This window comes from Passer domesticus, chromosome 7, assembly GCF_036417665.1.
Source record: "Passer domesticus isolate bPasDom1 chromosome 7, bPasDom1.hap1, whole genome shotgun sequence".
In the NCBI taxonomy this organism is placed as follows: domain Eukaryota; kingdom Metazoa; phylum Chordata; class Aves; order Passeriformes; family Passeridae; genus Passer; species Passer domesticus.
In genome coordinates, this window is record NC_087480.1 from 16,161,358 (window position 1) to 16,188,581 (window position 27,224).

Below are 27,224 nucleotides of genomic sequence, written 5' to 3' on the forward strand. Positions count from 1 at the left end.
AGCAAAAATAGAACATTTATCACAAGTTCCCTACATGTTTTTCTTCCCTATTGCACACTAGCTCCTTGCTAGTATTTGAAGCTCCAGAAAAAAGAAATTGATGAGTACTCAAGTTAATAATGTGTGCTTATTGTGTTGATGAATTGCTGGAGATGAATATATATGTAAAAGCTCTGCAAGATTCACTCATCCATGCATCCTGAGTGAAAGCAATTATTTTGGTGAGCAAATGGGACTTAGTTTTATGTCTTAATAAAGAGGTTCTGGGCTAAAAGGCAACTTTTGTTCCGGACATTATTGCAAATCAAGCCTTACTGAAATAATGGACACACCAGCACAGGGGGCAATCTTTCAGAAGTGATCATCCTAGAATCCTTTTTTCTACTAAACTCTTTATATTCTTGGTCACCACTGAATTTAGTAAGATCTTCTCTGTTTCAGACTGCGGAGAAAGGGCAGGACCACCTGAACAAAGCACATCCAAGAGCCTCAGAAACTGAGGGATGAAAACTTGTGATCCCATGGATGACATTTGGAAAGGGGGAGGCTTGGTTTTTGTGTGTGCTTTGTTTCTTGTGATTCCTAACCGAGATATGAATTCAATGTGAATGCAGTGATATTTTCAGACCTGACTCACTCCATTTTTTCAGTACTTGCCCTGTAAATTGTCCTGACTGCCCCTAAGCATAAGCCTTGGGCATGATGCAAGTTTAGCACCAGGTCCCAACCTGGCCATCTTGTTCTTTTCGTTTTTTCCCACATGCTGGGGATGTCCAACTGGATCCAATCCAGGAGTTAAATCCTTTAAAGACAAGAGTCTGTAAACAGAGATGAGGAGGTGTGACTAACTCATAAAAAAAATTGAAAACAGGGAGGAAAAAAGAGAAAACACCTTGTTGTTGTCACTTTGATAAAAATGACAAGTCCAGGTATTTTGTTGTTGTTACAAACACTTCTAAGACAGAGAAAGGGATTTGATGTGAGCGGAGGAGCTTGTGTTAACCCATTTAAATTAATTTGGCTCAGCTCATTTGCAGCTAAGGGGATTAGATGGCTCAGGATTTGGTGATGTGAGAACGTTTTCCCAGACAGGTCACATCCCATAGTCCAGGCCAGGTCTGCAGATGCTTTGGGGGAGAATATTTGCAGTGCACGCAAGAGAGAGGCTCCTCCATGGAGAAAACATTTATTGCTCACGTGCCAGGAAAGCCCAGCACTGAAAAGCTGGGTCAGCACCTTTGTGCCCTGAGTGGGCAGGTGGGAAGTGAGACATTCCAATGGCAGCTCGGGAGAGAATTCCAGAGCTGCCAGGCTGGGAAAACTGCTAAAGGAGCTCACCTGTGGGCCACCCTGGCAACCGGGAATGAGGGGTGGAGCAGCCTGGGGAGGGAGGGGCTGGATCCTCTGGGGTGGGATGGGATGGGATGGGATGGGATGGGATGGGATAGGATAGGATAGGATAGGATAGGATAGGATAGGATAGGATAGGATAGGATAGGATAGGATAGGATAGGGGATAGGATAGGATAGGATAGGATAGGATAGGATAGGATAGGATAGGATAGGATAGGATAGGATAGGATAGGATAGGATAGGATAGGATAGGATAGAGGATAGGATAGGATAGGATAGGATAGGATAGGATAGGATAGGACAGGATAGGATAGGATAGGATAGGATAGGATAGGATAGGATAGGATAGGATAGGATAGGATAGGATAGGATAGGATAGGATAGGATAGGATAGGATAGGATAGAGGATAGGATAGGATAGGATAGGATAGGATAGGATAGGATAGGATAGGATAGGATAGGATAGGATAGGATGGGATGGGATGGGATGGGATGGGATGGGATGGGATAGGATAGGATAGGATAGGATAGGATAGGATAGGATAGGATAGGATAGGGGATAGGATAGGATAGGATAGGATAGGATAGGATAGGATAGGATAGGATAGAGGATAGGATAGGATAGGATAGGATAGGATAGGATAGGATAGGATAGGATAGGATAGGATAGGATAGGATAGGGGATAGGATAGGGGATAGGATAGGATAGGATAGGATAGGATAGGATAGGATAGGATAGGATAGGATAGGATAGGATAGGATAGGATAGGATGGGATGGGATGGGATGGGATAGGATAGGATAGAGGATAGGATAGGATAGGATAGGATAGGATAGGATAGGATAGGATAGGGGATAGGATAGGATAGGATAGGATAGGATAGGATAGGATAGGATAGGATAGGATAGGATAGGGGATGGGATAGGATAGGATAGGATAGGATAGGATAGGATAGGATAGGATAGGGGATAGGATAGGGGATAGGATAGGATAGGATAGGATAGGGGATAGGATAGGGGATAGGATAGGGGATAGGATAGGATAGGATAGGATAGGATAGGATAGGATAGAGGATAGGATAGGATAGGATAGGATAGGATAGGATAGGATAGGGGATAGGATAGGATAGAGGATAGGATAGGATAGGATAGGATAGGATAGGATAGGATAGGATAGGGGATAGGATAGGATAGGATAGGATAGGATAGGATAGGATAGGATAGGATAGGATAGGATAGGATAGGATAGGATAGGGGATGGGACAGGATAGGATAGGATAGGATAGGATAGGATAGGATAGGATAGGATAGGATAGAGGATAGGATAGGATAGGATAGGATAGGATAGGATAGGATAGGATAGGATAGGATAGGATAGGATAGGATAGGATAGGATAGGATAGGGGATGGGATAGGATAGGATAGAGGATAGGATAGGATAGGATAGGATAGGATAGGATAGGATAGGATAGGATAGGATAGGATAGGATAGGATAGGATAGGATAGGATAGGATAGGAGTCCCACACATAGCAGCACCACCCCTGCCACTGGGGGTGGTTTGGCTGTGCGGAGGAGGGTGGTGCTGTGCTTTTCCAGGTATTTTGCTGCACTCCTACCTCCTGGCTCTGTAAGGAGTGTTGTGATGCTGGGGGAGGTATCCCATCACTTGGGATTCAGCCCTAAACCTGTTTTAAAACCTGTGTGCCTCTGTGGGCCTTGTAGCACCAGAACTGGTACAGAGATGGAACATTTTGCATTGTAACGAGTGTTTGTGAGGCTGTGATGAGTCCTGGGGGCTGGTCTGCTCAGAGACTGAGATGGGGAACTGGAGATGGGGCAGCTGCCTGTGCTGAGTGTGTTCTGTACATGGTTAAATACCCTGCTTACTTTTGCACCCAGGGATTCAAAATATCTCGTGTGTGTGTGCAATCCTTTCTGAAGAGCTGCCCCCTTCAAAAGCAGGGTAACAGGTGCTGGGCTGGGGAAGGAGGAGCAGGAGGGTGCCAAAGGCTTCTCAGCCTGCCCCAGCTGGGGAAGCAGAGTGTCTGGCAGTGCCCTGGCTGGCTCTAGGAGATGGGGCAAACACAGGCTCTGAGTAGAAGCAGAAGCACTGGGCTATTCCTGAGTCCACCAGAGCTCCCCAGGCAGGCAGAGCTGTGCCCCAGGGCTGCTCTGGTAGGGCCCCTGGAGAGATGCAGCTCCTGCCAGGATCCTGACAGAGGTAGGAGGGAAGTCTTCTCAGGTGGAGCGGTGTGGGGGTGGCTGAGGAGCGTGGGCACAATGCTTCACGCTGCTGCTGGGGAGAAGAAGCCTGGCTTGTGTTGCTTTGCTGTCAGTCTACAACGGGCACTTGCTTGGCAAGCCCCGCTGTCCTCCTGCTACTACTCGTGGTGGGAGAGCTGGAGGGACCTGGGATGCTCAGTGTCTCTGCTTTCCTGGGGTTTGCTCGGTGCAAACACAGGGAAATGTGGTATTTCATAGTGCCAGCTCTGCAGAGAGGGATCCTACAGGGGAACACCAAGTGTGTGCCCTGCAGGCTGCAGAGCCTCGGGGCTGGTCCCTGTGGGTGCCCTGGGGACACGGGGAAGGCAGGTGAGCCTATCCTATCCTCCAGGAGGCTGGAGCACTGCCTTCATCTGCCAAGGGCCAGGTCTGGATCCACCTTCTGCCATGTCCCTGCTCCAGCAAAGCCTCCAATGGCAGTGACACCCCTGCAAAGCAAGCTGGACATTGTCTCAGCTGGGCACTGCCAGCTTTAAGGGATGGATGGGAGCTGGCACTCAGCCCTCTTGGCAAAGCTCTTAAGGAGTTGATTGCTTGGACCCACTGGTCAATGCCAGGGTGATGGTGGTGAGTTCTGGTGAGGTGATGCAGTTGTGTGTCTCTAAATTAGAGCTTGACAAACCTGAGAACTCCTTTTCCTCATGCTTTGCTGTTGCCTTACCAAATGTGCATCACTGGGCAAGAGATTCACAAGCAGAAGATGTTGGAAAACTGTTTTCATCACTGAGGATGAAACAGCTTTAAAAATCTATCTCCTGAATATTGACCTAGGCCTCTTCCAAGAAGAGATGACGTTCTGAGTAGTCAGTAACTGTTTTCTGATGCTAAAAGCCCTGTGTGTGTGTACAGGTGCTCTGTTGGACTGGGTCCACTGGCAGTCCAGATGCTGTCAGGCTTGGTGTCTACTCTCTTGTTCCATTTTTAAGCCTGTACATTTGAGACTTTGTTTTTATTCAGCTTGGGTAGCTGTCTACCAACATCTTTTAAAATCAACCTTGATTTAGCTTCCTCTGTAATCCTTCAATCCCTCTGGGACAACCTTTACACTGTTTTTGCAGCCAGCTGATTGTTCTCTCTCACTTCCAAATTTCCATGGGATATTTGCAATATCCCACTCTAATACCTACTAATCCATTAAAAATACCCATGAGATAGATTAGGTAATCCACTGTGCCTCACAGAGTGTGCTCCTTAACTCTCTGCTCCCCCTGGAACAGTCCCAGAAGGGGTGCTGCCTCTGCCCTGGGAAAGCACTGTTCCTCCAGAAGGATCCCTCAGCACTGGCTCAGGAGCAGGCACAGTTTGCTTGAGAAAATGATCTGTGACTGTTCAGGTCCATAGGGAGGCTTCATGTGACAACAGGCTGGGACTGAGGCTGCTGCCATGCAGGTTAAGCTGTGTTTGCAAAGAGCATCTCAGGGAGCAGTGCTGGCAGGAGCAGAGGTCAGCTCTGCCTGCTCTGCAAGGGCTGTGCCTCTGATTCTCACTGAGCAGGAGCCTCATTGCTTGCACCATGTTCTTGTTTGGGTATTCCAAAAGTCTGCTCAAGAGCTGTGCTGTGGCTGTACCTTTCCTTGGATGTTCCATCCTGCCTTTGTGCTGTCCTTGATGTCCTGGTGAGAGCTTCCTTCAACTTGGCATTTTCCTTGGGAAGTCCCAGCTATTCCCCTTTCTTAAATAAATATTTCAAATCCCCTTGTCAGACTGGGTGAGGTGACAATGCCTGGATGCCAGGAGAGGACAATGGCACGGGCTGGAAATCCTCATTATCCTCCTTGCACAGGTGCTGCTGTGCCTGGTGTGGTGTAGATGGATGGAAACCCCACCAGGGTTAGGCAAAATCTCATTCTGTGCATGGGCTCAGTGGTGTAAAAAGGGCCAGGCACTCCCTAAAGGAGTATGGGAAAATGTAGGAAACCTAAGAAATACCCACAAAACTGTTTTCTACCAGACCTACTTGGAGAGCAGCTGCAATCTCCATGGGAACTAGTGGTGGTAGATATCCTTCCTGCCCCTGCAGAGCCATGAATCCATGGGGAAAGAGCAAGCATTGACATCCCCAGACACCCTGGAGGCCAGGGCCCTGTCCTTTAGCCCCAAAATCCCACTGAGAGATTCCTCAGCAGTGACAAGTCCCTCATAAAACCTGTCCCCCAACAAAAAAGCCAATGATAGATTTACTAACTTGCCTTGAGACCACCTCTCCTTCTGGTAATGTGTAAGAGTGTAAAGCCATGGAGGGCTTTGCCCTTTTAAATCCAAGGGATTCCATGGGGTGACCTGCTGGGAGTAGAGGGAGAGCTCCAATATCAGCCTCTGAATGTGTTTGATGTTTCTGGCTGTTGTGCTAAACCTGGCAAAAGAAATGTACAGCACTGGCTGTGGGTGGGGGAGAGATCATGGGAATAAGAGTGGGGAAAAAAAAAAAAGTGGGAAAAGGATTGGAAAGTGTTAAATGGATGTTTAAACCTGGATTTTACTGGAAAAGTTTGAGTAGGTTCTTAAGGGACCCTGCTGAACTCAGTGCTTCTAGATGTCACTGCAAATCAGAGGTGCTGGATGAAAGTGGTTCCCAGAACATTTCTGCTTTCATGATCCATGGTCAGCTTTCCTTGTTCCTCAAGCAATGTTAACACTAAACTGAGTTTGTGCTTGATGCTGTACATAAGCTAAAATAAAAGGAAAGGAACAGGAAAATCAGTGTTGGGAAAGTTCTTTGTGATTTGGCCTGTGTAGCCTGCTGGGCTGGCATCTTTTAGATGTTCTCTCACTGCTGTAGCAGAGCCTTGGTCCTGAGATCTGTAAGCACAGCTATTATGCAGACAGCAATTTGTGAGCTCCTCTTGCAATCTTCCCGTGTGCTGAAAAGCCAGGAGCATTTCCATTCTGCCTGCACTGGAGTGTAGTAAATTTGAGTGTCCTGACAACAGGCTGGCCTCTGAGTTATCTTTTGGGTGGTTTCAAAAAACTATGGCACAGGACTAATTAGTCCATCAGCCAAAAATGATTCAGGGCTATCTGTTTTGGGAGGGCCAGAGGGAGATTTATGAAGGGGATGAATGTTTCCATCCTGGCAGCAGCTCCTCAGCCAGCCACAAGCCCAGTGCTGGATGTGCTGCCTTCTGCACCTCCAATTACCTGGGAGCTCCTGGCTCCCAACTCACCACGTCTGTCAGGCCTTGTGTAACCAGCCCATGACGTGAGCCCTGGCTCTGAGCTGCAAACACAAAGCCAGGCTGCCCCCAGGTCCAGTGCTGGGGACAAAGCAGAGGAGCAGCCTGGGTGAGCCATTTCCTGCAGAAAGAACGAGTGGCTGCTGAACGCCCCTGCCTCGCTGAGGAGCGAAGAGTGGAGGGAAAAGTGCTGGCAGTGGAATGACAGCAGTGTGCTGGTCGTGCCTGTGGTGAGACTGAGATTGCCCCAAGTGCTGGTCCTGTTGGGTGGGGGGTCACTGAAAATGCAAACCTGGCCCCCCTCCTGCCTGCCTGCACCAGCCTGTCTGTGCAGAAACACTTCCACCAGACAGTGCAGGGCAGCCTTGTCTGGGACTGGCTGGTTTGGGGCTGCCCTCCAGCTTCTGGAGGGTTTGGAGTGAGGAGCAGGGCTTTGCATGGATGGAATCTCATGCCCATGGGTGTTTACCATTGCAGGGTAAGGCACAGACCTGTTCTATATGTAGGTTTAGTAGCTGAAGCCTCTAATTTCCTCTGGTTGGCTTTGTTTACTCAGCAGAAGACCTAAAAGCAGCTTTCCTGCTGCTGCAGGGATCTCAGAGACTGGTGATGCCACAGGCAGGGTGCAAGCAGGGAATGCTGAGGCTCATGCACAAAGCTGTCTTGAATAATTTCTCCTCTTGTCCAGAAGAGACAGGGCTGTGCTCCCTCCCTCTGCACGCACGATGCACACCCGTGGCAGGAGCTCAGCTGCCCCTTTGCCATCTCCAACCTCCTCCACAGAGTGAGCAGCTCCCAGGATGGCTGCAGCGGGTTTGGAGATGTTTCTGTGGGTTTAGGAGGATTCTGTGCAGGAGAGGTTGCTTTTTCTTTTGTCTCTATGAGTGTGTCGTTGCTTCAGTGGCTGGTTTGTGGATACCAGGCTTTAAAATAGAGATGTAGACAAACTGGCAAAAGGCCAGAGGAGAGCAGCACTAATTGTCAGAGCTTTAGAAAACATGACCTCTGAGGAGAGGTTGCAGAAATCAGGTGCATTTAATCTAGACAAGGCAGTATGGGTGGGGGAGGGAGGGGGATGTCATGGTTTCTCAGAACATAAAAGCTGTTGTTAAGGAAGGATGATTGATTTATTCTTTCACTGTCGTGGAGAGGTGGGGGGGAATGATGAGACCAAACTACATTTAAACTGCAGAGAAGATTTGGTTTGGATATCTAGGAAAAGCCTTCAGTACAGTGAAATGTGGGAAGGTATTGTTCAGGCAAGCTGTGAAGCTTCTGACACCCTGTTAATGCCTTTGTTCCTGTAGTTCAGACTAAAGGGTAATTTTCAGGCTGATGCCTGTCCCTCAGCACTGCAAACCTGGCTCTGCCAGCAGGGCCAGGTCCACGTGGTCAGGAATGCAGGAACCAGGAGCCTTGAAGCGCTGGCTGCAGCTCATAAAAATGATGTGGCTTCAGTGGCCCAGAAATGGAGCTCTGCTCTCCTGCCCACTGGTTTGGAGTCTCTTTGGCTGTGCCTGAGTTGCAGTTGGAGGTCTGAAGGCAGAGGAACCCAAGCTTGCTCAGTGTTGACTTCCTTGGGTAGGAGTGAAGAGGGGACAGCTTGGACCTCAGCTCCGGGCAGCTACCTGAGTAATCACCCCCCTGTTTCACTGAATTCTGTGCTTTTGTCTTCAGTGAGCTCAGAACCAGCCTGAGTTCTGGGAGAGATGTCCCAGTCCAGGCTGCCATCACCTCTGGCTGGAGTGCAGGCACACACAGCCTTGGAAACACAGCCTTTCTTCTGCACTTGTGCAGAGTTATTTCTGTTAGCAACGTGACTCCAGGTGCTGGGGTTTGATGCATTATAAAATAAAATGTGAAAGTAATAACTGGTTGCTGGGAAAATATTGCAGATTAGCACAACTTGTTCTCTACCTTGACTGTGTTTATATTTGACAAGTATCACTTGCAGAAAAAGGACAGCTTTTATTATAACTCTTTTGTCTGCTTCCCTTCCAACTTCCTGAGTGCATTATTCTCAGGCATCAAACTACTTTCAGGACAAAATGTTGGTGAACTCTCCATTGGTGGTGAGAAACAGGGATGTGTGAGGGTGCCATTCACTGCAAAAGTTGCAGAATTTCTCACACTCCCTCACTCGTGATCTTGCCTATAAATCCTTCCCAGGCAGAAGCTTTTTCTTTAAGGGAAGTCTAGTTCTTTGTAGCCACTGGCAAGGCACAGACAAAAGCATGGGCCTTTAATATCAGGTTTACTTCTTTTGCCCTGTCTCAGATCCACAAATGCAGAGTTCTGTCTCTTCTGGACAAATCTACAGATGACGTTATCCCATACTTGAAATACCCTACTTTTGTATCCCTCTTGCCTGAAGCTATTAACATTGGCAGAATTGATGTCCTTTGTTTATTTTTCTGTACTACTTAAAGTCTGAATGTTGGGCACCAGCTGGCCTGGTTTTCCATTGGGCTGCACTGAGAGTCAGGACATATTTTAGTGCTGGCTGTGTCCACGCTCCTGAATGCCTGTCCTGAGCAGACTGGGAGCCAGCAGGGCTGGAGAAGAGAAATGGTTGCCTGGCATCAAGATGAAGTAGGTGCAGTAAAGGCAGGGCTTGCATTTCATTGTTTGTAGGGCAGTCTCACAGGAGCCCATGGGCTGCACACCCCAGGGCTCGCAGGTGGGCAGTGGAGCCTCCCAAATCCTCTGATAGATGGGATGTGGAGGAGCTGGCAGTGCCAAGAGGAGCCCTGCTGACTCTGCAGGGAGCTGATCCCTGCAGCCCAGAGCTGCTCCTGGAGCTGGGAGAGGGGAGCTCTGGAGCTCGTCCCTGGCTCTGAGTCACTGCATGACCCGGGGCACTCCGATACCACGGTGATGAGCACAGCACAACTGTCTGCATGGATAGAATGGGCTGCACAGGCCCTGCGTTTGACGGATATTTGTGTGTCCCCAGTGCTGCCCTGCTCTACCCACCCAGCCTGCTCTCAGCCCTGTTGGTGCTGGGGAAGGAGGGATGCACAGTGACACAAGCACTGGTGGGGATGGGCTGGAGGCCAAGCAGGCAGCGGGGCACTCTTGGAGGGAGCAGCCCTGCATGGCAGAAAGGCTCTGGAATGGGAATGTGGCCTCTGCCAGGCTCTGCTGCAGCCCTGTGCGTGGCCCTGACTCTCCTCCTGTAACTAATTAGCCTGCAAGATCCTCAGGGCAGCGCTGGCTTCCTCCTCCTGCTATGGCTTCTATCATAAGGCCCTGATTTCAGGGAAAAAAAAAAAGACAAACTATCAAAGTGAGACTTCCTTAAAAGCTTTGCTGTGCCTGTGTCAGCCTCTGGCACTGAGAGGCTGCGGGAGGATCGTGTCTCCCTGGCATGACTCTTGGTTATTTTCCCACCTGGCTCCCTTGTGAAGGATGAAGGCACAAGCACAGCTAAGATGTGACTGTGGTGGGATCTTCAGAGGCTCCACGAGGTCTCCTGAGCACCCCAGCCTCGGGCACCCTGTCAGGCAGCCCGGGGTGCTGCAGCCTGCACTGCCTCTTTAAGGAGATTTGCATAGCAGGGCCTAATTACAGTGGTTGATTCTGATGTTTTCAGTGTTGTTCATATTCCATTAAAGGATAATGCTGCTTAATTTGCAGCAGAGGGTCTCGGTGAACAGCACACCCAATCACAAGGCACCCCTAATGACACTGCTTCCCTACTTCTGGTAACACATAATTAAAAAATCACTCCATTTCCAGTTGTGTGGTTCTCCCCTCTCCCCCAATCTCCTAATTACTTTCTAAGCCATTTCATGATTATCTGTAAATATTTCAGCACTTAGATCTACTAATGAGGGCATGGAAGAGTTAATACCTTGAGTGGCACAACTGCTTGCCTTTCCCTTTCTAGTGATGCATTGCAAGGGATCATTTTCCACTTTGCATTGTGTGGGAAAGGGGCTTTTCTTGGGGGGGGATTGGGTTTGTGCTCTGTCTTTGGGGTCGTGGGCCTGAGCAGGTGAGGGGTAACATGCAAAAACCCATTTCCAGCTGCAGGAGGGTTTTTGCTGGGTTTGGTAGTGGGTGTGTACCTTGTTGTAAATTGTTTTACGTGGCTTAAACCCCACAGTAAGGACTGTCCTGTTCTCTAATCCGAGCTCTGCTCTGAAAAGCCACCTTACAAACGCTGCTTTTTCACTTCATGGATCTGTTTCCTGCACTTGTCTGGTGCCTTGGGTATTAAAACTCACTTGGGACTTTCAGACTGAGTGCTCAGAGCCAGCAGAGTGATGGAGGAGTGAGCTGGAGCATGTTTCCTGCCTGTGGCTTACATGGCCTTGGGTGCTGAGTTCTGTGTGTGGTCAATCAGGACCACCTTGTGTGAGCCCACTAGGAGCCTGCTGATGGTCTCTGAAGGGATTATTTGGAATAACCAGAGATAATTGTGTTGCTAGGGGGTAATTAACTTCCAGAATTTAAAAAAAAAAAAAATCAAGCTTAGGCTGCACTACTCCTTGGGGTGAGTCTGTAAGTCTGGGAGTGAGAGAAATCAAATCACTTGAGCACATTCAATTCCATGACACTTAGGGAATGTGGGGCTGCTTAAAATCAAATCCATTCATTTCTAGGCAATTCTTATATTGCAGATAAGAGAGGAAGACTTGAATGTGGTCCTAACCCAGCCTATTTGTGTTTCAGGTAACCCTGTCACAGTGGGAATGAGCATCCACATCTCCAGCATTGACCAGATCTCTGAAGTCAACATGGTAAGTTTGGAAAGAAAGAGAAAGGGGAAAAAATTAATAAAGGGGAAAAAATTAATAAAGGGGGAAAAAAAACCAGCTATAAACTGTTCTTCCATTTTCTGGCTGAGATTTCCTTCCAAGGCAATGGTTTCTTGGAGGTATCTGCATCTCTGCTGGCACCTCTGGAGCTTGTGCCATCTCATCTCACCCAGAGTAGATTCTTATCCTTTCTATGCTGGTGGCAGAGGCACCTCCCCAAGTCAGAAAAGCTTATGCCTTAAAAAAGCAGATGTGAATTGTATTTTTTTGGTTGATACAAAGGTGGCTTTATGGTCAGTCTGTCCCTACCAAGTTAAAAACAGTGAATTTTCATTTGCTGGTGATAATTTAACATTTCCTCGGAGATCTGTGCTGGAAAGAGAGGCTCCAAATGAAAATCTGGTTTTGGGTGGCATTGATAGATTGGAGCTTTTTCTACCGCTGTGAACAACAACAAAAAAATTATCTGCTCAAGCAGCAATAGTTCGTGGTGAAATCTGTGAAATTTGTTGATTACTTTGTTCGTGGTTTAGGTTCACATCCAGGAGCGTCCCTCAGGAGCCCTCAGCACCCAGCAGAGCACATAGATTGTGTTGTAATTGCCTAAACTTGCCTTTCTCCCTCCTGTCCAGGGGCTTTTCCTCCAGACTCTGCTCCTTTGCAGAGGCTGAGTGGAGGGGAGGCTGGTGGGAGCCTCCTGGCAGCTCCTGTCCAGTTCCTCCCTTCCTGGCCTGTGCAGGAGCATCCTGGGCCAGTTTAGACTCTTGCAGTTCAGGTCGATTAAAATCTTGCTCTGCCCCTGCTCCTGTCCCATTTCCCTGTCTCTGGCCTCTCCTGCCCTGTTTCCCTGGCCCTCCAGCTCTTCTGAGGAGGGAGGTGGCACAGCCTGACCAGTTGGTTTTGTTCCCAAGCTGCCTGAAAAGCCTGGATTCATTCTTGGAATGACCCAGGGGGAAGAGCCAGCCATGAACCTTCATGTTGCTGAGTGAAAGCTCGTTTTGCTGACTCTGCTACCATCCCACCTCACCTGAATTCTCTGCATCACTGTGGCACCTCACTCCAGTGACAGTGGCACTGGGCCCTGGGTGTGGCCCTAGATTTGGGTTCAGAGGCACTGGGTAGCTGTGCTTGAGTTTAGGCTCAGCTTAGCAGGGCCACATGGTTTAACCCAGTTCCATCTATCTTGCCTGTCAGGCCACAACTCAGCTTTGAGACATCTCCTCCCCCAGGCTCAGCTTGGACCTGGGTGTTCTGGAGCAAACGTGATCCTCCTGCTAGAGCCAGGATGGACAGTTTGGGCTCTGCACTTGTGCCTCAAGACCAAGATTTGCACAAACATAACTGGGAGGGGGTGAGGGGTTGGTTCTCAGCTGTAGCCACGGCCCCTGTTAGGCTGAGCAGCTCTGTCCCAGCACAGCAAGGACAGGATGGCACACAGGGACCTGCTGGAACCAGCCCAAGGAGGCACCAGGATGATCAGAGGGATGGAGCAGTGCTGCTGGGAGAGCTGGGATTGCTCAGCCTGGAAAAAACTAGTTTAGGGGTGGCCTTCCAGTACCTGAAGGGAGCCCACAAGAAAGGTGGAGAAAAACTTTTACAAGGGCTGGAGTGACAGGACAAGGGGGAATGGATTCAGACTAAGGGAGTAGGTTCACGTTGGATCTTAGGAAAAAATTCTTAATCATGAGGATGGGCAGGGTGCCCAGAGAAGCTGTGGCTGCCCCTGGATCCCTGGCAGTGCCCAAGGCCAGGCTGGATGGGGACTGGAGCAGCCTGGGACAGTGGGAGCTGTCCCTGCCCATGGCAGGGGGTGGAACAAGGTGATCTTTAAGGTCCTTTGCAATCCAACCATTCTGTGAAGGCAGCTGAGCCCTGCAGAGGCTGGTGCAGGATGAACCTCCTGCTGGGGAGGTGTCCATGGGCCACAGGGGCTGATCAAGTGCTTGTCCAGCAGATGGGAGCAGCTGTGGCCAGGCACACTGTACCCATTGTCCCAGCAGCACTTTCCAACCTTTGCCATGTAAATGTGGTGCTCTCCCCTCTGCTGGGAGCCCCTGCTCCCCTCTGCCACACAACTGGGGAGAAACAGTCATAATAATAACAGTAATAATCTCTGTGATGCACAGATTTCCTGGCACAGACCTTCCTGCTGCAGAATGTGAGCAGCACAGTGATGGACACTGAGTCCTTTGAGGGTGGTGGCATGGCTGTGGTCAGGCTGGGCAACACTGTCCATGCCACACTCCTGTGCATGTGAAGGAATGTCACTTCTAGGCTTTTGATTATCCCTCCTGGCTCTCTGTTTGACAAGAAAAATGTCCTGCTGATCTTTCCTGTATAGATTGGGGCAGGGGGAGAGGGTATGGAAAGGCTGGGGATGGGAGATGAGGTGGCTGGAGATGAGAATTTATTCAGGATCCAGATCTCTGAGCACCGTGGTGAGGCAGATTCATAAAGGGGTTAAAAATCAGAATCATCTTAAAGAACAAACATTTAGGGAGCAGAAGAGTTCTCATGTGATGTAAGTTTCCAGGCTGAAGGGGTTTTATGTGCATCATTCTTCTGTGTGACAGATGCCCCGGGGAAAGGGCTGTGTTTTACCCCTGCTCTGGACATGGATACTGGCAAGAAAAACAAGGCATTTTTTTGGCATCATGTGTGCTTGGGAAAGGAACTGTGCAATGAATAAATTAAAGGCACACAAGTGAAGCTGGGTTGTCACGGCGACCAAATAGCTTCTATTGTTCCACAAGGAGTGTTATTACTTACTACCCCTTGTAGGATAATTAATTAATCCTCAGACATCCTTTTGGGAACAATGGCCCTGGTGCTGGGACTGGGCAGGCTGAGGAGAGCCCCCGGCTCTCCCAGGCCTTTCCCTGGGACTCCTGGCGCCTGCTGGCTGCCTGCTGGTGGGGAACAAGTGCTGTCAGTGACCAGACCCTGCGTGCTTCCCAAAGCTGCTTTCCACAGGAGCCCAGCTGGCTGTGGAGCTGTGGAGCAATCCAGCTCCATCCACGAGCACTCGTTGCCCTCACTCCCACGGGAGCTGTGTTCCCAAAATGAAGACGTGGTGACATCCCTGTCCTGGAGGACACAGGGTTCCCTGAGAAGGCAGCACAGTGATGCCCCTCAGCTGGATGTTCCCAGACACTGTGACACACAGAACGCCCTGCAGCTGCCTGTAGGTGCCATGAGTGTTCTGACACCCAAAGCTGGTGCACCTCCAGCTCCCCGAGGGCCATTCCCAGATCCTGTGCCATGCCAGGCTGCAGGACGTTCACAGGCACAGTGACAACCTTCTCCCAGTCATGAGAGACCAAAACTGCAGCCCTTATTTTAAAAAGTGTGCCCTCCTGGATCATGGCAGCTGCTGCCTGTGTGTGGTCAGCCACAGGTTCAAACTCACTTTCTGGAGTGCTCCTTTCTTGCTGTGTACCCCCCTCAGCATGGCTAAGCAAAGCTGGGCTGCAGCCTCTCTTCTTGTCAGTGATTAGAAGGATTATTTGCTGAGCCAAGATCAGTGACATCAATTGAAATGTCTGGGGAAGGATGCCAAGGGCCAGGCCAAATAGGTATTGGGGAGGGCACATTTGAGTGGCAGACCCTCTGGGAAGTGCTGATCCATGAAGATGAAAGGCCTCACCGGAGGCTTTTCATCTCCTGTACACGTTTGCAAGTCAGGGATTTGAAGGCAGGCTGAGAGGAGGAATGTCTTCCTGCTGCTGTTGAGTAGCTCAGGTGAGCCATGAAGGACAGAGGGATGGTGGCTCCTGGAGAACTCACCCAGCCCATCTCCTTTGAGGTGACCTGGGACTGAGTTGCACTGAGTAGGATGATGCCTGAGATGGCTACTTAGAGCAGAGGCCAGACAGAGTTAAAATAAAAAAGTGGGTATTTATTAAAGCCTTTAACAGGCACAACTTGGGCAGTGCAGGAGCCTGGCAGAGGCTACACCCAAGGTGGTCATGAGTTCTTTGGGCTGATATAAGTTTGGTCTGTTTGCATATCAGAGGTTCATTTCCCAATTACAGCTTCAGGGGATGAAGTCACATTGCCTCAGTTTGCTTCCCCCTAATTTACTTTTGTTTGTTCTTTTTGGGGCTGTGATGGTGAGCTTGGCTCTCAGGCCTGGAAGGATTGTTCTGTCTGACCAAACCAAAGAGAGCTTGCTAACACTCTGTATGGAGTTCAGAGCTTCACACAATGCAGTACAGGATCTGAAAAATAGAAAAGCTAAGGCTTAAGTCATCAAGGGAACAGCCTGCAGGTGTTTATGGACTCTTGTTGGTGTGCAGTGACTCTGGGGCAGGGACACTTTCAGGTCTCTTGGTGTGGTGCCAGGTTACTGAGGAGCCCAGCAGCATTTCTGAGCTGGGCAATGAGGAGCTCTGGCAGTGTGGAGCTCGTGTCACACTCAGCTGGAGCAGGCTGGGGGTGTCTGTCCTTGTGCTTCGTGGCCTGAATGCTGCCCAGACTCACTCACCAAGGGTCTGGTTCTGGGGTGCAGTTCTGATGGTGTCCAGCACCCATGGCTTCAGAAGGAGCTGCAAGTCTTCCCTCACTGCTGGATGTCCTTCCATCCAGCTGAGGACTGGCCTGCTCAGGGTGTGCTGTATATTCCTGCATGGTGGGACTAGACAAGGACTAATCCTTCCAAAGCAGCCTTTTCCCTCTCCAGGCAATCTCTGGGGACGTATTTTTCTAGCACCAGACAGTTCAGACTCTCTTGAAGTATTAATGAACTATTTCAATAAGGAAAACTACCAGAAGTTTTGTATGCATTTGAAATAAGAGGAGGCTACCCTTCATAAGGCTTCAATTTTCTTGCCCTATGATCTGTGCAGTCCTAAACCTGTTCCCTCCTGTGTCTGCACACCGTAGACAGCTCGGAGCATCCAGCCATTATAGTCATGATTTCTTTGTGCCTCCTATAATTTATTCATCCCAAGATGCTCTCCTACATCTGCAATAACATCATTTCAGTTTGTTATAGCACCGGCTTTAAAGTTTTATAAACCTGGTGACAAGTTGAAAAGTTACAAGAGGATTGTTGCAGAGGGCTAGTGTAGGAAACAAGGCTTCCAGACAAAAACATTTGCAGGAATAGGGCTGTGAAAGGAAGGATGCCTGTGGGATTGCCAATTCCCTTTGCTGGGGGACAGCCTGCAGTGGGGAGGGGTTGGGGGTCAGAGCATGGGGCTTGGCAAAGCTGACCTTGATGTTTTGCTTCAGAATGGTCTGGGTTGGTAGGGATTTAAAGCTCATCTCATTCCAAACCAGGACACTTCCCACTACCCCAGGTTGTTCCAAGTCCCATCCAACCTGGCCTTGGACACATCCAGGGGCTGCCACAGCTTCTCTGGGCAGCCTCTTGCAGTGCCTCACTGCCTCCCAGCCCCATGCCCCTGCTGCCAGGCTGTGCCTTGCTGGAGTGACTGCTCTGGTGCTGGCACTGGATCTCTTGGAGGTTACAGCAGGAAGCATCGTGGCTGTTATTTCCCAACTTCTCGAAGCTTGCTTCAAAAACAAGCTGTCTGGTTTGGCAGATTTCCCTGCTCAAGGATGTAAAGCATGTCTCCAGACAACCATGAGCTGCGAGGGTTTGCAACTGGCTTTTAACCCAAAATGAAGTGGACCAGGTTTTGTGTAAGAGTGGTCTTGAGCAGGCCAGTTCATCCTACAACCTGTTATGTCATCATCAGTGGGGCATTACCCTCCTCACTACACCAAATTTTCCATCTTTTGGGCGTGCTTGAAATAAACCCTGTGATGGAATGTGTCCTGAGCAAGCTTTGCAGTTCTGTTTTTACTGGGATATATGTGCACTTGCAAAACTGGACAAACCCAACTTTGCTGCAATGTGTCCTTGAAAAGGATTTTCCATTGCTGTAGATGCCTTGAGCTTTAAAAAACAAGATTTTAAAGAAGAAAGTTCTACTATTATGCAGTGCTTTTTAGTACCATCTACTCTCTTCAAATGTGTCAGTTTCCCTTACTCTTAATTGAAAATGTTCTGTTTTGTTGCTGTCTCTTTTCAATGGAGAAATGACATGCAGATACTTCTCAGTCTCTACGTCCTTGAGTATCCAAATGTTTGTTTTTTTTAAAAAGCAAAGGTTAAAGCATTTAAATCCTGCAGTCAGAGTTTTCTGGAGTTATATGCTGTGAGATACAAGCACGACGTGACACTCCAGTGCTGCAAATGTTTCTCTGTAGCCTTGGGTATCCCCAGCCCTGTGACACTGTGGTATCTAAACTCTGTGTGTGTATACATCACATCTTGGTATTCAAGGCTGCTGAATATTTAGGACTGCCAAACCATGGGAGAACCAGGAGGTTGGTGCTGAGCTGCAGCTGGTGCCCTGCCGTGGTGCTGCAGGGAGCACAGTCCTGCTGGACTGCTGGAGGCTCCAGGGATGGAAGTGTGGTAGGTAGCAGAGGGGGCTGTGGGGCCTTGGTGGGGATATCAGGAAAAATGTCTTCACTAAGTGAGTGGTTAAGAATTTGAACAGGCTCCCCAGGGAAGAGGTAAAGTCACCATCCCTGGAGTGCTCAAAGCCCAAGCAGGCCTGGCAGTTTGTGGTATGGTTTAGTAGCCATGGGGGTGTTTGGTCAAAGGTTGGACCTGATGATCTTGGAGGTGTTTTCCAGCCTTATTGATTCTCTGAGCCTTGATCTGCTCGTGGTGGGGATGGTAGAGCTCTGACGTGGGGTGGGCTATCCCTGCAGGCCTGGGCAGGTGGGGTTTTGAGCTTTTCTTGTACACAAGGGGCTTCTGTGTGAGCTAAACCAGGGTATTTGAAGAGGCAGCTGGGATGGCAGGTTCCTTCAGGGCTGGAAGGGCAGTGCCCTCCTCTGCTGGGGTGACACAGCTCTTGTCCTTCAGCTCCTGGTGTGTGGGGCTGCAGTGCATGGGATGGCCGGGAAATCAAGCAGTGCTGCTTCTGTACAGGTGAAACTGCATTTCCTGGAGGGCAGAGTTACAGGGGAGGCAAAGATCCCTGTGCACACTGCCATCAGTCACACAGGCACCCTGGGGACCTGCTCACCTTGCTTCTCCAGCTGTGGGAAGTGGGAGACACACGGCCACTTGGCTGGCTGGGGGAAAGCAGCAGCATAGTGATGCTTTTTCCTGCTGCTGGAGGGATGTTTGGAGCAATAAAAGATGGCTGTGGCAGGGTGGAGAGCAACCTGCAAACCACTTGGGACTTGGCAGCTTTGAGATGCTCTTGTTTGCATGCAGAAGGCACAACTGCCTGCTCTGTGGCTTGTCTGGAGAGAGGGCAAGAGGAGAAATCCACTGAGCTCCAGAAACACCTTTGCAAAGCTGATGTCAGGGACCCACCTCACTTGCCATCATTAGATTTGTGGTTAGGATTTTTTTATCCTTGCAGCAGTGAGTGCTGAGGCTTAGGGTGACTTTCACCATCACTGACACTGCCTAGAAAGCCAAGGATCAGATGTGGACATCACAAAGTGCCCTTCTCTAACAGAATTCCCACTGGCTGTGCTGAAACATCCCTTGGACTGAGATGGAGTGTGAGGACAAGGAAAGCATCTGGTCTCAGGAGTTCTCTGCAGCGTGGTGGTGGGGGGATTGGGGGCTCAAGTTTAAAAAAGGAGTGGTCCTCTGCCTGCCTGAAAGATAGGTATGGTTATTCCAAGGGGGTTGAATAAAATAATCAAGAATAAAGTGAACTCCTGAAGGAGCCTGAAGTGCTCCCCATTCACTGCTCCTGAAATCAGTTGCAAAGAGATTGTCCCGGCTTAAAAGCTAGAAAATAGGTCAGTGTGACTCATATGTCAATATTTACTGCATTTATGGCAACTTGTAGAAGGGAAAAATCTCGCCTGCCTTCCATAATAGTTCACAAGTTCTCCCATTCCCATGACAGAGCTCTCCCCGTGCCCTTGCTCCTGGTTCTGCTGCGGCTGCAGTGACAGCCCCGTGAATTCACTACTACTGCGAGTCCAGTTGCTAAGTAACAAGCCAGAGATCACCATGCAGTCCCTCCAAATGCCGTGGCCAGCTGGAAGCTGGATCTGCACAAAGCCCCAGGAATTCCTTTGGAGACAGAGGTCTCAGAGCCTGTGGAGCAGGGAGCAGCAATCCTGCCACCAGGCAGCCTGAGGCTCTCCTCCTCTGAGGGGACAGCTCTGCTGCTTCCCCGAAAAGGGCTCCCCTCTGCTTGTGCTGATGGGCTGTGACTTTTTCAACAGTAATGATGACCTTGGATGGATATTTTTGTTGGCCAAATGGCACAATTTGGCCATCAGTAGGAGGTGAACTGTGGGAACCTTGCTGGAGCAAAATCTCAGTTGAGGAAAAACTGAACTGCTGGACAAGGGAATGATTCTTGCTCCTGAAGCTTCCTATTCTACTTTGCTTGCTTCTGCCTGGGAATCTTTCAGCATTCACCTGATATCTTAATGGGAGAGCTTGCAGAATCTCTTTGTCTGCACAATGGGAAATTCTGGGTTGTGGCAAAACTGTGGGGTGAACTGGCTGATTCCCAGCCCAGAGCTTGGGGTTTGCAGCATGAACAAAACCTGGTGGCAATGCTTGCCAAGAGTGATCCCCCAGCGTGGGTCTTTATCAAATTCAGGGTGATCCTGACGTAGGGAGTAATTGGCATTTGACTCTATTGATTCAGAAGGCTGAACAATTGATTTATTAAAACTGTACTATATTACATTAATACTATATTAAAACTATACCAAAGAGATACTGAAAGGATACTACACAAAAGATAGTAAAGAAAAACCTGTGACTGTCTGAGATAGCCAGGACACAGCTTTGAGTGATTGCCTAATGAATCAAAAGAATCTGTAGTAGAATTTAATTGACAAACCACTTCAGGTAAACGATCTTCTTAACATATTCCACATGTGCAAAAACAACAGGAGCAGCAAGTAGAAATAAGAATTGCTTTCTCTTCTTCTCTCTGTGCTTCTCCAGGAAAAATCCTGTGAGAGAGAACTATGTCTCTCTGTGTTCAGAGAATGGGAATACCACAAGTCCTTCCAGGGTGCTGCCCTCCCTGAGGAGCAGGGGGTCCTCCAGGACACGTCTGAGCCTCGGGAGGGCTGAGTTGAGGCTGCTGCAGTGCTCAGAAGCGGGGTTCCCATGCTCTGCTCACCAGGCAGTTTCCCAAACGGGGCCGTTTGGGTGCACCCAGAGCTCCCTGAGCCCTTGGGAGGTGCCTGCACCCCACGCCAGGAGAGGAGTCGTGCTGGGGAGGAGGAGAGGCTGTGGCTGGATGCTTTGCAGCGTGCCTTCAGCTGAACAGGGCTATGCATTGCAGTGCTCCATCTGTTCCTCTAGCAGCCGAGTTATCTTTAGCTCTGAACATGTCAGTGTTGTATGGTGCTGGTATGAACCACTTCAGCTTGCACCCCAGCACTCCTGTAGTAGTTAGAATTCCTACTGCATAAAACTGCCTGGGATAATTTCCTCCCCCCGCCCCCCACCCCTCCTTGCTTAAATTTTTATTCATGTTTTCACATGGGCAAAACTCCCCCAGCCTATATATATATTTTATATATATACATGTATTAAAAAGCTGGCTCTATTTGAGAGCAATGTTCCAAACTGCCACCTGTTTCAATAGCAATGTTGCAGCATTGGAGAGGATTACTGCAGAATGCTAAAGTAGCTCTCCCCCCAAGTGAAAGCTTCATCTGATTTGATTGAAAACCAAATTAGACCTTGAGAATCTGACCTTCTGACATGCTGTCATATATACATTTAAAGCACCCAGCAACAGAGAATGCATTTTGTGCAAGAGTGCCAGTGCCTCAATATAGAACCTAAATCCAAATACAAGTGCTTGCGTGTCGTGCTGCTATTTGAATATGTAAATAAATGGGGCTATAAATAGCTCTATATGTTATGTACATGTTAAGTGAAGGTGGCAGATCCGACAGCTGAATGGCTCTGCTGTTTCTGAATGCTGGGAGAGGCTCCCTGCACGCTCCCCACATCTCTCGTGTTTGCTCCTACCCCTCTCAGCCTCTCTGCTATCACATTTTTCAGGCCTCTGGAGAAGATCGTGTGTGGGGACAGGAGCTGTTAATATTCTGAGTCTGTGCTGAGTTGCTAGGCTACAGAGAAAAAGGAACATTCAAGGAAAAGGGATAGTGGAAGGAAGAGGGTCTGCTGAGCTGCTTGGAGATCCAGAGAGGTCCTCTAGTCATATGAAGGGATCGTTTTGGGGAAGGAGGGCATGCACACATGTGGGATGAGCTGTGGGTAGTCCCTGCTGTCCTAGCACAGACAGAATCTCAGGCCAGCCCCAGCCAGGAAGGAAATGGCAGAGGAGGGAGTAAAAGGCAAGATGCACTGGCCCCTCCCATGCCACTGCTCTCCAGGTGTGCACAGCTGCTCTCCTGCTGCCTGCTCCAGGCTGTGCTGGGTCACCTGGCTGAGCATGCCATCTCACACACCCCTGCCTGCATTTCCCAGGGTGTGCTGACCTCCCCGCTGAGGCTCTGGTGAGGAGGGAAGCAAACCCAAGCCATTCTCACTGCTTACAGGTTGGATCTCACCTCCTTCTCCCTCTGCAGCACCTTGCTACCCCAGCACCCCTGAATCTCCAGTGTGCCTGCAGGGGAAGGCAGCCTGTGCCTTCTGTGTCCCTGACCACCTCCTTTGATGCTTTCCTAGGTCACTGATACACAAAGCATGGACCCTTTTATCCATCAAGAGTCTGTAGCTAGGATTGCAGGGGATGTGTGGTTTTACAATACAGAAGCTCCTGTCTGAGCCTCGTTATTGCTTGCCCCAAAAAGGAGTGTCAGGTACTCAGCTGTACCAGTGAGCCATCAGACCCTTCAGGTGCTGTGAGCTCCACTCCTCTGGAGGGATGGGTTTGCCCTACACTTCCCTCTGTATCAGATCCCTCAGGAAAAAAAAAAAATTAAACAGTGCTTTTGGGTATTTTTATTATCTGGATACTTTATTTACTGAGCTCACGTGGGCTCCCTGCCAGCTCTGCAAATAGAGCTCCTTGGCTCCAGGACTGTTGGTCCTGGTGCTGCAGCGAGCACTCACTCAGCGTGGACAGGGACTGCAGCTTGTTCTCCCCATCCAGTTGGCTGTGAAGTCAAAGCCTGCTCTGCTCGTGGACCTCCACAGCCTGCTGAAACCTCTTTTTTTTTTTATTTCTCCTTCATGCATCGTGCAATAAGCTTGACTTGTTCAGCAGAATCAGGAGTGTTTCCTACAGCTGCAGTGTGAATGCTGTTCTCAGTGCTACCAGCACCCACCCATCAGGTCTGGGATCCCACAGCCAGCTGTGGGCTGGATGAAGTGGGAGAGGGCCAGGGGCTCCATGTGTGGGCACTGCTGCTGGCCTCAGCCTGGGCTGGCTCCCTTGGAATAACCCATGGATGGAGGAGGAGGTACCATCACCCATCCATCATGCTGGCTTCTTCCAGCAACCCTGGCAGTAGAAATGCTTCCCTAGAACAGATCCATTGATCCCCTGCCCTTTCCAGCTGTCCCAGCACGACTGGGCAGTGCTGTGTCCCCACTACAGCAGGTAAAGCTGCTTGCTGCCCCTTTCTCTAGCACCCTTCCCTCTCACTGAGCTTGTCACTGAGGGGTGACAGACCCAGCTGTGCAGAATATTCACGTGCAGAAAGTCACCCCAGATACAGAACCAGGTCTCTGGGAGCAGGAGGCTGAGGGTTTGCAGGGGAAATGGTTTGCATCCAATTTGCTTGCTCCTGCTGAAAAGTATGCCATCCTCTGTGCTGGGACCATGCCTGACCTAACTGAACCCCCTGCCAGAAATGCGTTCTGCTCTTCATCATCTACTTCATCTTCACTTCATCGTGTTCTGCTCTTCATCATCTTCTTCATCTTCATCTTCACTTCATCGTGTTCTGCTCTTCATCATCTACTTCATCCTTCCCACGTGATCAAACTTTGCTTTCTACAGGAAACAAACACCAGTCTAAGTTTTTGGTCAAGCCAATCTGTGCCAGCCTAGCTGAGGTGATGGTTTCACCCAGGAGGTGCTAGTTGTCTTAAATGATTTAAAGGATTTGTTTGCCTCTGGCTAGCTCCTGGGAAATGACATCTTTCTGGCAATTTTCAGAACCTGAAACGGGAAACTTTCCTTCCCTGAGTTAAAACAATGTCTTCAAAGCCCTGTGTGCTTTGATATTGTTGTGGAGTCTCATGGTTTCAATGCTCAGAGCTGAATATACTGCATTTTATTTTGCCATGTAAAGTAATAATATTGCTTTTTTTATAACATGAATTCATACCTCTGCAGCCCCAAACTGCACTAGAGGTCTTGACAGCACAGGGAATTACAAGCTCTGTCTAATTTCTTTTCCTCAGGGAGGAAAAAATAATTTCTGTGTTTACACATTTCGCACTTGCCCAGAGATGTGGGGGAAAGGTTTAGGAAGCATCACTCATCTTCCAGCATCAACTTTCCCTTGACATAATCCAGTTTTCTTCCTCCATCCTTCTGAGAGCTTTAGAAACTGATATCTTCACTAGTCACTGTTCAAACGTCTCACTCAGATTTAATTTACTCTAATAGGCCGGTTGTTGCATGTTTAATTAAATAGCAAGTAATTATTAAAAGCATTTTTGAGCTTTCATGGCTGTATATTAGATATGCCAATATGTGTGTACAGGAGGACGCTGGAAGCACAGCCTGTGAGGCAGGAAGGGAGGAAAGGGGGGCTGGGAGAGGGGAGCAGAGAGGTGGGATTCAGGCAGCAGCACTGTGGAAGGCAGGGGGGTAGGGGGCTGCATTAGTGCAGGTGAGGATGGCCTTGGAAAGCAGCAGGGTTTTCTCTGGTGGGTCAACATAATTTGTTTTAAATCGTCAAGCACTTCACACCAAAAAAGCATCTTGTAATAAAAGCAAGTTCTTGGAGTCCCTTTCCCAGCTCTGCAATGCCTGGTCAATTCTTCTCTGGGACTGCACAGAAACAGGGCATTAATGCTTGTGTGTCCCACACTGTGGGCATGGGTGGCCTTGTGCATGCCTGGGGAGAGATTAAGGGAGATAACAAAAGGGGCTTAGCAATATTTTGCTAAGTAAATATGGTAAGGGAGAGAGGGGACTTAGGAAGGCTTGGAGCAGCCATTTGGAGACATCGGAAGCTCTAGCAAAACATAAGTGTGAGTTCCCTATCAGGTGCCAGCCCATCTAGGGTTAGAATGTTGTGTAACAGCATCCCTTTCTGCCTCCAAAATGGCCAAATTCATGTAGTGCCTTTCCCAAAATCTATGTATGGCCTTGCTTCTCTGCCCTTAGGTGGGTGTCTGGCCAAAGTGTGCCCTTCTGTGCTGGTTTCATGGCAAGCTGCAGGAAACAAAAACGTGTCCCCATTAAGTGGCTGCTGTCTGGAAAAGGCAATTTCTCAGGCTGTGGTGGGCTTTGAGAGCAATCCAGCTGGTGGTGCAGAAACAGGACAGCCGGGGGCAGAGAGGGCTCTGGGTTGGCCTTTGGGGGCAGAGGAGGAGAGCAGCCCTCAGGAACGGAGTGCATCAGCTCACAGATTTCACAGCCCAGGGGCAGAAAGTGCCTGGCGCTGTTTCCAAAGCGCTTGCCTGAGGATGATGTGCTGCAGGTGGTGATTTTGGGATTGCTGCCTGTAACTCTGAGCAAGGTTGCTGTTCTGCCTGTGCCCACAGAGCAGGTGATGCTCATCCCTGTGCCCATCAGTTCTGCCTCTTTCCAGCAGACTGGGGCAGCTCTGCTGGTGCCACGTGGCGCTGCCTCCTGCTCAGACAGGGCTCTGAGGCGCAGGCTCAGGACTCTGGAGGCCTTGTCACAGCAGATCCCTTTGGCCCAGGACCCAGCTATGTCCTCTAGCTGACACCTGCAGGGCCAGCACCGTTCAGGTGCTGCAGGGACAGGGCCAGGCAGCAGAGAAATAGGGCAACAAAGCCACACTTTCCCCGCACACCCTGGGATGTTGAGGATATTGCAGACACCTGTCCCAGTTTCTGGTCATGCATTCAGCAATTAAACACATGCAAATTACTACAAAAGTAGATCAGATTAGTGAGGGGAACATATCCATGCAAAGTACTTCTCAGGTCTTGAAGAAAATGAGTTCAAGAGCACACAGACCTGCAGCACAGAAGGGCATAGAGTATACCCTAGAAGCCAGCCTCTCCTTGCACTGCTGGAAGAGTGCTCTCCCTGATTCTGCTGACATCTGGCTATTCAAAAAGAAGGAAGGTGGGAGAAGATTGTGTCTTTCCTGCCTGCTAGGCTGAAGTGTAGGGAGAAGGGCAGTATCTGAAATATTTGTCACTTTATGTACAACAACTGTCATGCAGAGCTCCAGACTTGTAAGCTGGGCACTGGCACTTGCACCAAAACAGAAATTAAAAGCAGCATTTTGGCAGGATGCTCTCCCCATGAAAAGTACAGTAAGTACAAGAACTGCTGCCTCCTGCCTCAAGCAAAGGTGAGAGTGGAGTCTGGAGAGACTCTGTGCTGTCTCGGGGCTGGAAAGGCTGCTGGCAGGTATTTACTGATGGCAGGTTAACTGGTGCACCTTCAGCTCTGGGATGCCTTGATTTATCTGCTTGGAGATGGACACTGCCCTCTTTGATGTGCTTGTTGAGGAAGAGCTGTGGCCATTGTGCTCAGTCCTTCCTGCACATTCCTGTGCATTCCTGTACACTTCTGTGTATTCCTGTACATTTCTGTACATTCCTGTATATTCCTGTATATTTCTGTACATTCCTGCACATTCCTGTATATTCCAGTACATTCCTGTACATTCCTATGCATTCCTCTACATTCCTGTACATTCTTGTACATTCCTGTGCATTCCTGTATATGTCTGTACATTCCTCCATATTTCTGCACATTCCTGTACATTCCTCCATATTTCTGTGTATTCCTGTACATTTTACACCGTTCCAATTCCTCGCAGCTGACTGCAGGCAGATCCTGTCTTCTCCCCTTCAAAACAATTCCTCTTGTTTCTCCTATCCCCTCCTTCAAATGAAACATACTTGAGGACTACTTTGTCCTTTAATTTCTTTCCCAAGAATGACGGGAACAGGAGCTGGTGTTTAATCATCAAAGAAGTTGAAGCCAGCAAACTGTTCATTAGTCTCTGGCAGTGGCAGCTTGGTTTTTACTAAGTCAGATGTTCCATTTTTCTCCCTCTTTCTGGAGCATCTTGGCTTTCCTAATGTTCTTTTGTGATCTTGGACAAGGAGACCATATGTCATTTGCTTATATAGGGAAGGACTTTTATTTGGTTGCTTCTCCAAAAGGAGGTTCTTTATCAAAGTCAGGGGGGAAAAAAGTCAAGTGGTACAGCCAGAGCTGGAGGTGAGTTGCAAAACCTCCTTTATCCCTCACGCCCAGAGCCCTGCAGCAGCAGAAGATCAGTGCACTCTCTCCTCTGCAGAAAGTTATTGTTCCCAGTACCTTACAAGTGCTTGGTGAAAGAGCCTCCAATAGCAGCCTGGAACAGTCACCTTCACTTTCAAAGCCCCACTGAAAGGTATCCAACTCATTTGTCATCCACAAAAATGGACCAGGCACAAAGCAATATCTGTGTTGCCAGAATTGCTGTGTTCTGAGCAAATATTTGACCTCTCCACACACATTATCCTTTCAATTTCTGGTCCTGGTGCCTGGG

General features: G+C 49.2%; 1 protein-coding gene across 2 annotated transcripts in view; it reads left to right on the forward strand.

Annotated features, from left to right (window-relative positions):
- LOC135304579 (gamma-aminobutyric acid receptor subunit beta-4) overlaps positions 1-27,224 on the forward strand; it is an 84,810-nt gene that overhangs the window by 16,324 nt on the left and 41,262 nt on the right. For both annotated transcript variants that reach the window (XM_064427146.1, XM_064427147.1), the window contains exon 3: positions 11,491-11,558. In XM_064427146.1, coding sequence (XP_064283216.1) covers positions 11,491-11,558 — 68 coding nt within the window. The remainder of the gene's footprint in view (positions 1-11,490; positions 11,559-27,224) is intronic.